At 33.9% G+C, this 12,311-nt stretch overlaps 3 protein-coding genes across 3 annotated transcripts; 1 reads left to right on the top strand and 2 right to left on the bottom strand.

The window, feature by feature from the left end:
• Nucleotides 1–416: 416 nt before the first annotated feature.
• Nucleotides 417–894, bottom strand: LOC142239366 (lysozyme 2). Its single transcript, XM_075311144.1, has one exon. The coding sequence runs from the start codon at nucleotides 892–894 to the stop codon at nucleotides 466–468; it is 429 nt and encodes a 142-aa protein (XP_075167259.1). The 3' UTR covers nucleotides 417–465.
• A 400-nt stretch (nucleotides 895–1,294) lies between these two features.
• On the top strand, nucleotides 1,295–1,723 carry LOC142239365 (lysozyme 2-like). The gene has a single exon (XM_075311143.1). The coding sequence runs from the start codon at nucleotides 1,295–1,297 to the stop codon at nucleotides 1,721–1,723; it is 429 nt and encodes a 142-aa protein (XP_075167258.1).
• Nucleotides 1,724–7,234: 5,511 nt separating this feature from the next.
• Nucleotides 7,235–7,663, bottom strand: LOC142239367 (lysozyme 2). The gene has a single exon (XM_075311145.1). It carries the CDS (start codon nucleotides 7,661–7,663, stop codon nucleotides 7,235–7,237), a length of 429 nt encoding a protein of 142 aa, XP_075167260.1.
• Nucleotides 7,664–12,311: the final 4,648 nt, after the last annotated feature.

The following is a 12,311-nucleotide window of genomic DNA, read 5'->3' as shown; positions in this document are numbered from 1 at the left end:
TGTGACGGCGCTTTTGGGAAGAGTTTTGGATATCGTATACGACTGTTATCGACGTGGTGGGTATTCTCAGAAGTGCCGTCAAATTCACAAAATGTTGGCAGGGAGCTCACTTCGATTAGTTTGATACCATATGAGTGAACTTCTCAAGTTTTAATAAGTTCTAACTGATAGCAATATTCTCTTTGAAAGTCATATAGTCAAATTATCATCCCACGTTTAGTACTTAAACGGCGGATAGACTACAAGAAAAAAATTTTTGTGTACTGTCAGAAACTTGGTAAAGTCGGCCTCTATTATCACTATCCCTAAAAATTCCGTCATTTTCGACTTAGAAGTCCGTAGCACCGAGAACTAGTTGGACCCTTTTATAATTATATTGGAAAATCTCTATATTTTATAAGAATACGTAGATAGGGTTTAATTAATTAAGTTTTTTTATTTTTCTATATAATATCAAAGCAAAATTTAGAAGCAGTCATCAATGCTGGCCAAGGTACCGTCACAGTATTTCCAGGTGGACCAGGCAGTCCATCCTTGTTGTTTCAAGACCAATTGGGCGCATTTGACGGCGGGTTCAATGCTGTCAACCAAGAAATCTTCGCACTTGACTTTGCATTCGTTGTAGGAGAAAGCACCAGAGGGAGGAGAGCACCAGTAGTAGTTGTTGATTTGGAAGATACCGTAGTCGCGGGAGCCATTGGAGTTCAAGGAGCCTACAGCCTTGGTGTTGTAGGAAGATTCATGTTGAGCAATGCAAGTCCAACGAGCCAATTGATCCTTAGGAACTCCCAAGTTGTACATGGCCTTGGCCAAGGAACAACGAGTATAGACCTCAGCGAAAGCAGGAGCGACCAAAAGGACGGCAGCCAAAACAGCGAAAGTAAGCTTGAACATTTTGCTTTAGATGTAATCGAAAACAAACTATATCATCTCGAAATATTGATGAGTTTTTATAGGAAAAATGTAAAGAAAAAATTGATAATAAATAAAAATAGTCGTTGTTTTAGAGAATTAAGGGAATTTTTGTGATATCTATTTGGACTTACTGATATATGTTATCTTGATAGTAGATAGAGATTTTAATAGTAATTATTTTAAAATAGGCGCTCTATAGAAATTGGGTACCACTTATTATTTTAATGTTTTGCCGTAGAAAATTTGAACATAATCATCGATCCATAATCAATTATGAAAGGATTAGTTAGTTTTTTTGCTTATGATTTTAGTCTTTCTATATAAGGCCATACAATTCAACGAAAAGGCATAGTTTTTCGTTAACTACAATTACAGTAAAATGTTCAAGTTCACTTTCGCCGTTTTGGCTGCCATCCTTTTGGTTGCTCCCTCTTACGCTGAGGTCTACACTCGTTGTTCCTTGGCCAAGGCTATGTACAACTTGGGTGTTCCCAAGGATCAATTGGCTCGTTGGACTTGTATTGCTCAACATGAATCTTCCTACAACACCAAAGCTGTCGGCTCCTTGAACTCCAATGGCTCCCGCGACTATGGTATCTTCCAAATCAACAACTACTACTGGTGCTCTCCTCCCTCTGGTGCTTTCTCCTACAACGAATGCAAAGTCAAGTGCGAAGATTTCTTGGTTGACAGCATTGAACCTGCCGTCAAGTGCGCCCAATTGGTCTTGAAACAACAAGGCTGGACCGCCTGGTCTACCTGGAAATACTGTGACGGTACCTTGGCCAGCATTGATGACTGCTTCTAAATTATGCTTTGATTTGAAAATAAAAAGACTATAAAATAATTGATTATTAAATATTTTGTTTGATTTATTAGTATTTAAGCAAGAGATAAGTCTGAAATACTCAAGAAATTTTTATATGGTAGACGATATTTGCAATTAGACCCATTATTATAACTGGATATGGTACATACAAGAAAATAATATTTTCTTTCAGAAATACTATGACTGTACCTTGATCAGCATTGACCACTACTTTTAAATGCATTCAGTCGCGATTAATTGAATATAACATTGATTAGGAGAAGAAACCATACTTTTGTATTTTTCATAATTGGTTCAGTGTCCATTACAACGATTTTAAACGTGTAATAGTTCTGCCTCGAAAAACAGTGAACCCTCCAGGAAGGAAAATATCGGTTAATTTTAGTAAAAAATTATTCAACTATATTAGAAGCGCCGAATACACGGCAATATCACAAAACTAAGTAAATATTTTTCGACAAATTGAAGACAATTTACTAGACGTAATTAATTGTATCACCTTTTAAAGAAAATTTCGTAGTTTGAAGAAAAACTTGGAGTTCAAAATTACGAAAATGTCTTAGGCGCCATATGAAGTTCACAAGTTAAATTTATTATAGCAATAAATTTTTTATAGCAATAAATTTTGCAAAAACGCATTTGAGATAAATTTAACAAATTTTAAGAAATTTTTACGAATTTAGTATATAATTTTCCCCCTTTTTATTACGCAAAAAAAAATAAATAAAATATAAAATAATAAATAGAGTTTAAGTGGCCATAGAGAGTTCATATTTTATGAGTGTGGTCTATATTCCCATGTTATAGGCTGTTTTTGACCAAAGATCATTTCTAAATTCGATCAAATCTGAAATATGGGATATGACTGTAGTGGCTATTTACCCATTTCGAAATTTGAGATGTCTTTTCTATAGAAATAAAATTTTGTAAAAAAAATCTTTAGAAATAAAATTTTGTACAAATTTTCCATAGAAATTTTCCACAAAGTTTTGTTAAAATTTTCTATAAACATATAATTTTGCAAAAATTTTATATAGCAATAAATTTTGCAAAAATTTGCTATAGAAATAAAATGTTGTAACTTTTTTTCAGAAATCAATTTTTGCATAAATTTTCTATTGAAATAAAATATTGACAAAATTTTGTATAAAAATAAAATTTTGCAAAAATTTTATATAGAAACAAATTTTTTTGCAATTTTTTTATACAAAGAAAATTTTGATAAAACTTTCTATAAAAATAAAATTTTGACAAAATTTTCTATAGAAATAAAATTTTGAAAAATTTTTCTATAAAATAAAAATTTGACAAAATATTCTGTAGAAATAATATATCGACAAAATTTTCTATAAAAATAAAATTTAGCAAAAAAATTATATAGAAGCAAAATAAAAAAAAAAAATTGATACAATTTTCTATAAAAATAAAATTTTGATAAAATTTTCTATAAAAATAAAAGGTTGACAAAATTTTCTATTGAAATAAAATTTGGAGAAAATTTTCTATAAATTCATTATAAAACATTTCTTTCGAATAAAAAAAAACAGCATTTTTTCATACTAACCAAAAAAATTTGATCAACAACTTCAAAATAAGATATTTTTTAATATAGTACATTTTTTCTTTAAATATTTAATATTTAAGCAAATAGTCCAAGAAAATGTTAACTATATAAGTAAGAAATATTATCTACGAAGTATCTCTATCGCTACAGCGCAAAGCTTTGGGCAGAATTCTCACTATAACAGGTTGGCTGATAAGTCCCCAGTCTGATGGCGTCGCTAGTATTAAATGCATATTATCCCAGCAAAAACTCTCATTACCCGGTAATCTTGTAGGTAAGCCTATTTAAAAATTAATAACCACTTATTAATTGGCATCGCTTCGGATTACATTTACATACGCATGTCCTAGGAGGAAAGTACTTCTCCCCAGGCATACTTTCGGCCATAAAATAAGTAGTGCATTTAAAGCATATAATCACCTAATATGTAATGACTTATTCGTAGATACACCAAAGCTTGCAAAATAGCCACTTATTGTCTCAGGCAACCAAATCTCGAAAATATTGATTTCTATCGCCGATTACAATGGATCAAAATATGGCGAGTGGTGCTGTAATAGGAGAACTACTTGAATAGAAATAGAATATTGTATAAATAAACAAAAAATCTAATAAATAATCTAAATAAGATTACACTCAAATTAATTTCACACTTAAAATAGAAATAAATGTAGGTTGTTTAAGGGAGTTGGATTCGTGAATTACGTTATAATATATCCAATAACCAATTCACATAAGGTTCGAAATCTACTAAAAGTGGATTTTAAGTCTCTTTTTTATAAGGCAAATGGCATTTGAAATTTAGTTTAAGCGCATTTTGGAAGTGTAATGTCAATGAGGTATAAGAAAGCATTTATTTAAAACATAATGTGATAATGCCATTAAACACAATTATTATGAAATATTTGTGATAAAAAATTCTTAACGGAAAAATTTTCAGAATTGCCTTTACATTACATATTCTTTTTTATTTTTTATGTAAGTGCTCGATTATGTGAATAATTATATTAACTACAACTGCCTAAAAATTTGAGAATAACAATTCGAAAATTACCGAGAAGTATTTATTTTTGTCATTACAAGTTAGTCATTATAACTCGCCGCAATGTAATGCAACGTGTAATGACAGCTTTACTCCTGGTAATGTCAATTGTAATGAGATGTGGTTACCTAGTTTTTGCTGGGATTATACCCTTCACCACTACTGTGGTACTGGGTATAATAAGTTTGTGCATTTGTATGTAACGCCAAGAAGGAAAAGTCTGAGACCCATCGTTTAGTATACCGATCGTCTTAGAATTAAATTCTGAGTCAATTTAGCGATGTCCGTCTGTCTGTCCGTCTGTCTGTCTGTTCATGTATTTTTGTGCGCAAAGTACAGGTCGCAGTTTAAGTCCGATCGTCCTCAAATTTGGCATAAGGTCGTTTTTTGGAACAAAGACAATCGCTATTGATTTTGGAAAAAACCGGTTCAGATTTAGATATAGCTGCTCTATATATATTTATCCCCGATCTGGTCATAATTGGCGTGTTTATCAACCGATGTTCTTTAAAATCAGTACATCCGAATATTTTATGAGTCTCGAAAAACTTGCAAAATATCAGCTAAATCGGTTCAGATTTAGATATAGCTCCCATATATATCTTTCGTCCGATTTATACTCATATGACCACAGAGGCCAATTTTTAACTCCGATTTAGTTGAAATTTTGCACAGGGAGTAGAATTAGCATTTTAGCTATGCGTGCCAAATTTTATTGAAATCGGTTCAGATTTAGATATAGCTCCCATATATAGCTTTCGCCCGATTTACACTCATATGACCACAGAGGCCAATTTTTTGCTCCGATTTAGTTGAAATTGTGCACAGGGAGTAGAATTAGCATTGTAGCTATGCGTGCCAAATTTGGTTGAAATCGGTTCGGATTTAGATATAGCTCCCATATATATGTTTTTCTGATTTCGACAAAGATGGTCAAAATACCAACATTTTCCTTGTAAAATCGCCACTGCTTCGTCGAAAAGTTGTAAAAATGACTCTAATTTCCCTAAACTTCTAATACATATATATCGAGCGATAAATCATAAATTAACTTTTGCGAAGTTTCCTTAAAATTGCTTCAGATTTAAATATTTCCCACATTTTTTTACTAACATTGTGTTCCACCCTAGTGCATTAGCCAACTTAAATTTTGAGTCTATAGATTTTGTAAAAGTCTATCAAATTCTGTCCAAATCGAGTGATATTTAAATGTATGTATTTGGGACAAACCTTTATATATAGCACCCAACACATTTGACAAATGTGATATGGTATCGAAAATTTAGATCTACAAAGTGGTGCAGGGTATAATATAGTCGGCCCCGCCCGACTTTAGACTTTCCTTACTTGTTTTTATATAGTACCAACCTTCAAATGATTCGTGTCAAAATTTGACGTCTGTAAGTCAATTAGTTTGTGAGATAGAGCGTCTTTTGTGAAGCAACTTTTGTTATTGTGAAAAAAATGGAAAAAAAGGAATTTCGTGTTTTGATAAAATACTGTTTTCTGAAGGGCAAAAATACGGTGGAAGCAAAAACTTGGATTGATAATGAGTTTCCGGACTCGGCCCCAGGGAAATCAACAATAATTGATAGGTATGCAAAATTCAAGCGTGGTGAAATGAGCACGGAGGACGGTGAACGCAGTGGACGCCAATGGATGAAACATGGCTCCATCACTATCTGAGTCCAACCGAAAGTCGGCTGAGTGGACAGCGACCGGTGAACCGTCTCCGAAGCGTGGAAAGACTCAAAAGTCCGCTGGCAAAGTAATGGCCTCTGTTTTTTGGGATGCGCATGGAATAATTTTTATCGATTATCTTGAGAAGGGAAAAACCATCAACAGTGACTATTATATGGCGTTATTGGAGCGTTTGAAGGTCGAAATCGCGGCAAAATGGCCCCATATGAAGGAAGAAAAAAGTGTTGTTACACCAAGACAACGCACCGTGCCACAAGTCATTGAGAACGATGGCAAAAATTCATGAATTGGGCTTCGAATTGCTTCCCCGCCCACCGTATTCTCCAGATCTGGCCCCAGCGACTTTTTCTTGTTCTCAGACCTCAAAAGGATGCTCGCAGGGAAAAAATTTGGTTGCAATGAAGAGGTGATCGCCGAAACTGGGGCCTATTTTGAGGCAAAATCGAAGGAGTACTACCAAAATGGTATCAAAAAATTGGAAGGTCGTTATAATCGTTGTATCGCTCTTGAAGGGAACTATGTTGAATAATAAAAACGAATTTTGACAAAAAAATGGGGTTTTCTTTGTCAGCCAACCTGTTACATAACGAAATCTTTTTCTTTGTTATAACGGGGACTTATCAGCCAACCTAGTCGAAATCAGACTATACTCTTTTGTCCATATGCAAAACAATTTATTGACAGTTTATCGAATGAATTTATATGGCAAAAGTAGGCTTGATGTATTCTGTAACTTTATTGCATATGGGGCTTTATGTTTATTCATAACTTAAAACTTATTACCATTTCAAAGTACCGATATCTCATTCTCAGCCTACGATATTTTATTAACCGTCATTATTGCTGGTTCTGTGATGAAGATTTAGACTATTCAGTCCATTGTGATATTCTCTTTAAAAGTCAAATTCTCATCCTCGGATTAGTACTTAACCGGCGGATAGACTACAAGCTAGTAATTTTTTTCTGTACGGTCAGCAACACGGTAAATAATAAGAGGGCATTGAAAATCGCCTTTTTGTATCGCTATCCCTAAAAATGTTGTCATTATATACTTAGAAGACATTAGCACCGAGAAGCAGTTGGGCCTTCTAATGGAAATTCAATGGAAAATTCGAATATTTTAGAAGATTACGTATGTATGGTATTATTAGTTTGTTTTATTATTCTATAATATCGTTATTATTTAGAAGCAATCATCAATGCTGGCCAAGGTGCCGTCACAGTATTTCCAGGTGGACCAGGCAGTCCAGCCTTGTTGTTTCAAGACCAACTGAGCGCACTTGACGGCAGGTTCAATGCTGTCAACCAAGAAATCTTCGCACTTAACTTTGCATTCGTTGTAAGAGAAAGCACCAGAGGGAGGAGAGCACCAGTAGTAGTTGTTGATTTGGAAGATACCATAGTCGCGGGAGCCATTGGAGTTCAAGGAACCGACAGCCTTGGTGTTGTAGGAAGATTCATGTTGAGCAATGCAAGTCCAACGAGCCAATTGATCTTTGGGAACACCCAAATTGTACATGGCCTTGGCCAAGGAGCAACGAGTGTAGACCTCAGCGAAAGCAGGAGCGACCAAAAGGACGGCAGCCAAGACAGCGAAAGTGAGCTTGAACATTTTGCTTTAGATGTAATCGAAAACAAACTATGCTAATTTCAGAATATGATGGGTCTTTTATAGCAATTTTTTATAACAATTATTAATTTATTTATTTTATTTAAATCTTATTGAATTTATGTTATCCATTTCCACATTAAGTCTTTCTACTTAACATTTAAATAACGAAGAAAATATTTGTGTACATTAAAAAATCATCCATCATAAATGGACTATAATTATCTCTCTTAAGGCACACTTCTATAATAGCCATGAACGTAGTCAGGGGAAAGCCTTCATGCTTGAGTTAAACATATCAAAAATCTTTTAGAACGTTATATATTTTGTTTATTTAAATAAAATATTAGACATTTTTCTATTTCCACCTGAAATAAAACCATCGCTCTGTCCCTGATGTTATGCTCCTATAAATACTAGTAATTTTCTACGAGTTTTGTGAGTCTGTCAATTATTTTCTTACTTGGAAAGAATTCACACGAAATGTTGAAATTTCATTTTATTCTATTGGCTGCTGTCCTATTATCCATTGTTACATTTGCCATATTGGCTGCAGTTTTGCCTTTGGAAAAGGTTTCCTCTGTTATACGGCCTAGAAAATCTACGGATTGGGAATATGAAGAAAATAATATAATTTTACCTATAATGGCTTTGTTGAATATGAGTCTTTCGCCTACCTCTAATGTGCCCGATCTTTAATGATGGAAGTTGGATCGAGACTCTCTAGGCGATATAATCCACAAAATTCTTGGAATGCATTAGAGAATATAGTGAAACGCGCATAGCGATGTGATACTTAAATCTCAATCTGGAAAAGATGAAGAAACTCAGTGATCAGTGTGCGGACATAACTTTAAGAAGAGTTTATGTAGATAAAAAATAAAAAAAAGATTTTAAAAAAATAAATAATAAATAAAAAAATATAAATATGGTGAAATTATTAAGAACATATATACTTTATGTGGTCTTAGACCAATATTTCGATGTGTTACAAACGAAATGACAACGTTAATATACCCCCATCCTATGGTGGAGGGATATAAAAACAGTTAAAAATCTATTGAAAGAACATTCTGAAATAAATAATCGTGGAGAGGTTAAGCATTATTTGGGATTTTGGGCACTATTCAAAGATAACTTGCAGAGCTGCTGTTTGCGTCAGAAAAATTTCATTAAAAATCTTTTGAAAGAATTTGGTCTTGACCACTCAAAATCCCCCCCAAATAAACTTCTGGACAACAAGAAATATCAAAAGTTAATGGGATATCTTTTATACCTCAACGTAAAAGTCAAGGCCCGATATCACAGAATACGTCTCAATGCTCGCATGAAAATTAAGCCAGCAATGTCAAGAGGACTGCTTAGAAATCGAGAAAGTTCAGAAGGCACACGGATGAAAACGACTGTTTTTCATATGTTAGGCTATAAGCATTATATGTTTGGAAAACAAATTTTTAAACACAATATTTTTGAGTGCAAGCATATAATGTTCATAAACTAGCATAACATGTTTGGGACATACAGTTTGTCAAGAAAGTGTTTTGACAATGGGATACAAATTATGTTTTGTTCCAAAATTAAATATAATGAAATTTTAAAAAAATATTTTATTATGTATTTTGCAAAGTATACGTACACAGAATTAAAAATTTAATAAAATATTTAATATTTCAATTATTTCTAAAAGTTGAAATAGTTGGCAATGTCAAAAGACTTTCTTGACATACTGTATATGTTAATATGTTAGAACATATTATGTTTGGGACATAAAATGTTTGTAAATATAATATGCTTGGATGCATATTGAATTAAGTTGGTGGTTGTTGCTTGTTATTACAAAATTAACATTTTATTTTTCCTTGGGCAACTGATCAGCTACTTCTTTGATGCTTACAAACTGTGTGGTCCGCTGTTCGAATCCCCGTCCGGCAAAAGGTAAAATTAAAATAAAAACAAGTATATACGGCCGCAAGTTCGGCCAGGCCGAATCTTATGTACCCACCACCATGGATTGCGTAGAAACTTCTACGAAAGACTATCATCCACAATCGAATTACTTGGGTTGTGGTATCTTAAAACTTCTTAACATCGTTTTCTAAATTGTGATTTAGTCCATACATGGTATATATTAGACAAAAAAGTTATGTATAGTTAAGTCTACAAATAATTACGAATCGATATGGACTTTTTGTACGTAGAGAGCCAGAATTGAAATATGGGGGTCGCTTATATGGGGGCTATATACAATTATGAACTTGATATGGACCAATTTTTGTGTGATTGGGGATCGATTTATCTGAGGGCCATATATAACTATAGACCGATATGGACCTAGTTAAGCATGGTTGTTAACGACCATATACTAGCACAATGTACCAAATTTCAACTCACTCGGATGAAATTTGCTCCTCCAAGAGGTTCCAAAACCAAATCTCGGGATCGGTTTATATGGGGCTATGTACGATTATGGACTAATATGGACCACTTTTGGCATGGTTGTTAAATATCATATACTATCACCACGTACCAAATTTCATGCAGATCGGATGAATTTTGCTTCTAAAAGGCACCGGAGGTCAAATCTGGGGATCGGTTTATATGGGAGCTATATATAATTATGGACTGATAGGAACCAATTCTTGCATGGTTGTTGGATACCATATACTAACATCACGTACCAAATTCCAACCGAATGGGAAGAATTTTGCTCTTCCAAGGGGCTCTGGAGGTCAAATCTGGGGATCGGTTTATATGGGGCCTATATATAATTATGGACCGATATCGACCAATTTTTGCATGGGAGTTTGAGGCCATATATAAACACCACGTACCAAATTTCAAATCAGATGAATTTTGGTCTTCCAAGAGGTTCCGGAGGTCAAATCTGGTGATCGGTTTATATGGGGGCTATATATAATTATGAACCGATGTGGACCAATTTTTGCATGGTTGTTAGAGACCATATACTAACATCACGTACCAAATTTCAGCCGGATCGGATGAAATTTGCTTCTCTTAGAGGCCTCGCAAGCCAAATCGGGGGATCGGTTTATATGGGGGCTATATATAATTATGGACCGATGTGGACCAATTTTTGCATGGTTGTTAGAGACCATATACTTACACCATGTACCAAATTTCAGCCGGATCGGATGAAATTTGCTTCTCTTAGAGGCCTCGCAAGCCAAATCGGGGGATCGGTTTATATGGGGACTATATATAATTATGGACCGATGTGGACCAATTTTTGCATGGTTGTTAGAGACCATATACTGATACCATGTACCAAATTTTAGCCGGATCGGATGAAATTTGCTTCTCTTAGGGGCCTCGCAAGCCAAATCGGGGGATCGGTTTATATGGGGGCTATATATAATTATGGACCGATGTGGACCAATTTTTGCATGGTTGTTAGAGACCATATACTAACACCATGTACCAAATTTCAGCCGGATCGGATGAAATTTGCTTCTCTTAGAGGCCTCGCAAGCCAAATTTGGGGGTCCGTTTATATGGGGGCTATACGTAAAAGTGGACCGATATGGCCCATTTGCAATACCATCCGACCTACATCAATAAAAACTACTTGTGGCAAGTTTCAAGTCGATAGCTTGTTTCGTTCGGAAGTTAGCGTGATTTCAACAGACGGACGGACGGACATGCTCAGATCGACTCAGAATTTCACCACGACCCAGAATATATATACTTTATGGGGTCTTAGAGCAATATTTCGATGTGTTACAAACGGAATGACAAAGTTAATATACCCCCCATCCTATGGTGGTGGGTATAAAAAAAATCATAAAATTTAATAATTTCTTCTACAATGTTTGTATTACAGAAAAAGGTGCTAAGAACTAAAAAATCTCGTGGAAGTGAGAAAGATGTCGGGGAATATACAATTGGGCTGAAACAAAATTTTGAGCATTCAGGTCGAAAACCTACAGTATGTCAAGAAAGTGTTTTGACAATAGAATAAAACTTATGTTTTGTTCCAAAATTAAATATAATTTAATTTTAAAAAATATTTTATTATGTATTTTGCAAAGTATACATATTTTATTTTTCTCAAAACGAATTAACAACTCGATTTTTACTTCAATTATTTCTGGAATTTTAAATATTTGGCAATGTCAAAAGACTTTCTTGACATACTGTATGTTGTTAGCACCTATATTACCTGCTTATTTTCATAATTCATTATGATTGTAAATATATAAATAAATAAATAAAATTTTGAGCACAATATTGTTTGGGAGAATTTTTTTTTAAGCATATAATATTTTTGGGTGCAAAATGCTTCCAAACATATTATATGGTCACATAATAACATATTGTTTTTTGGAAGACAACATTATTGAATTTGGATGCAAAAATACAAAATGTTTGGAACTTAGACTACCCAAACATATATTGTTTAGACCAATATGCTTTCAAACATATTATATATTGGTAGAGATCAAACATATAAATGTTTGGGCAATACCCAAAAATGTATATGCTTGAAGCAAAATATGTTTGGGAGTATATGTTACAGAAGCGATTTTTTGTGAGGGTGCAGACATGCAAATCTTTGTTTTCAACAGAGGCCGTATGTATCGCTCTATCAGAAGTGTGTAATGAAGCCATTCGGCTTCGAAAACTATAAACA

The sequence above is a fragment of the Haematobia irritans genome, chromosome 5 (genome assembly GCF_050003625.1).
Source record: "Haematobia irritans isolate KBUSLIRL chromosome 5, ASM5000362v1, whole genome shotgun sequence".
Classification (NCBI taxonomy): domain Eukaryota; kingdom Metazoa; phylum Arthropoda; class Insecta; order Diptera; family Muscidae; genus Haematobia; species Haematobia irritans.
The sequence above is the reverse complement of the archived record's forward strand: the minus strand, read 5'-3'. Positions and strand labels throughout refer to the sequence as shown.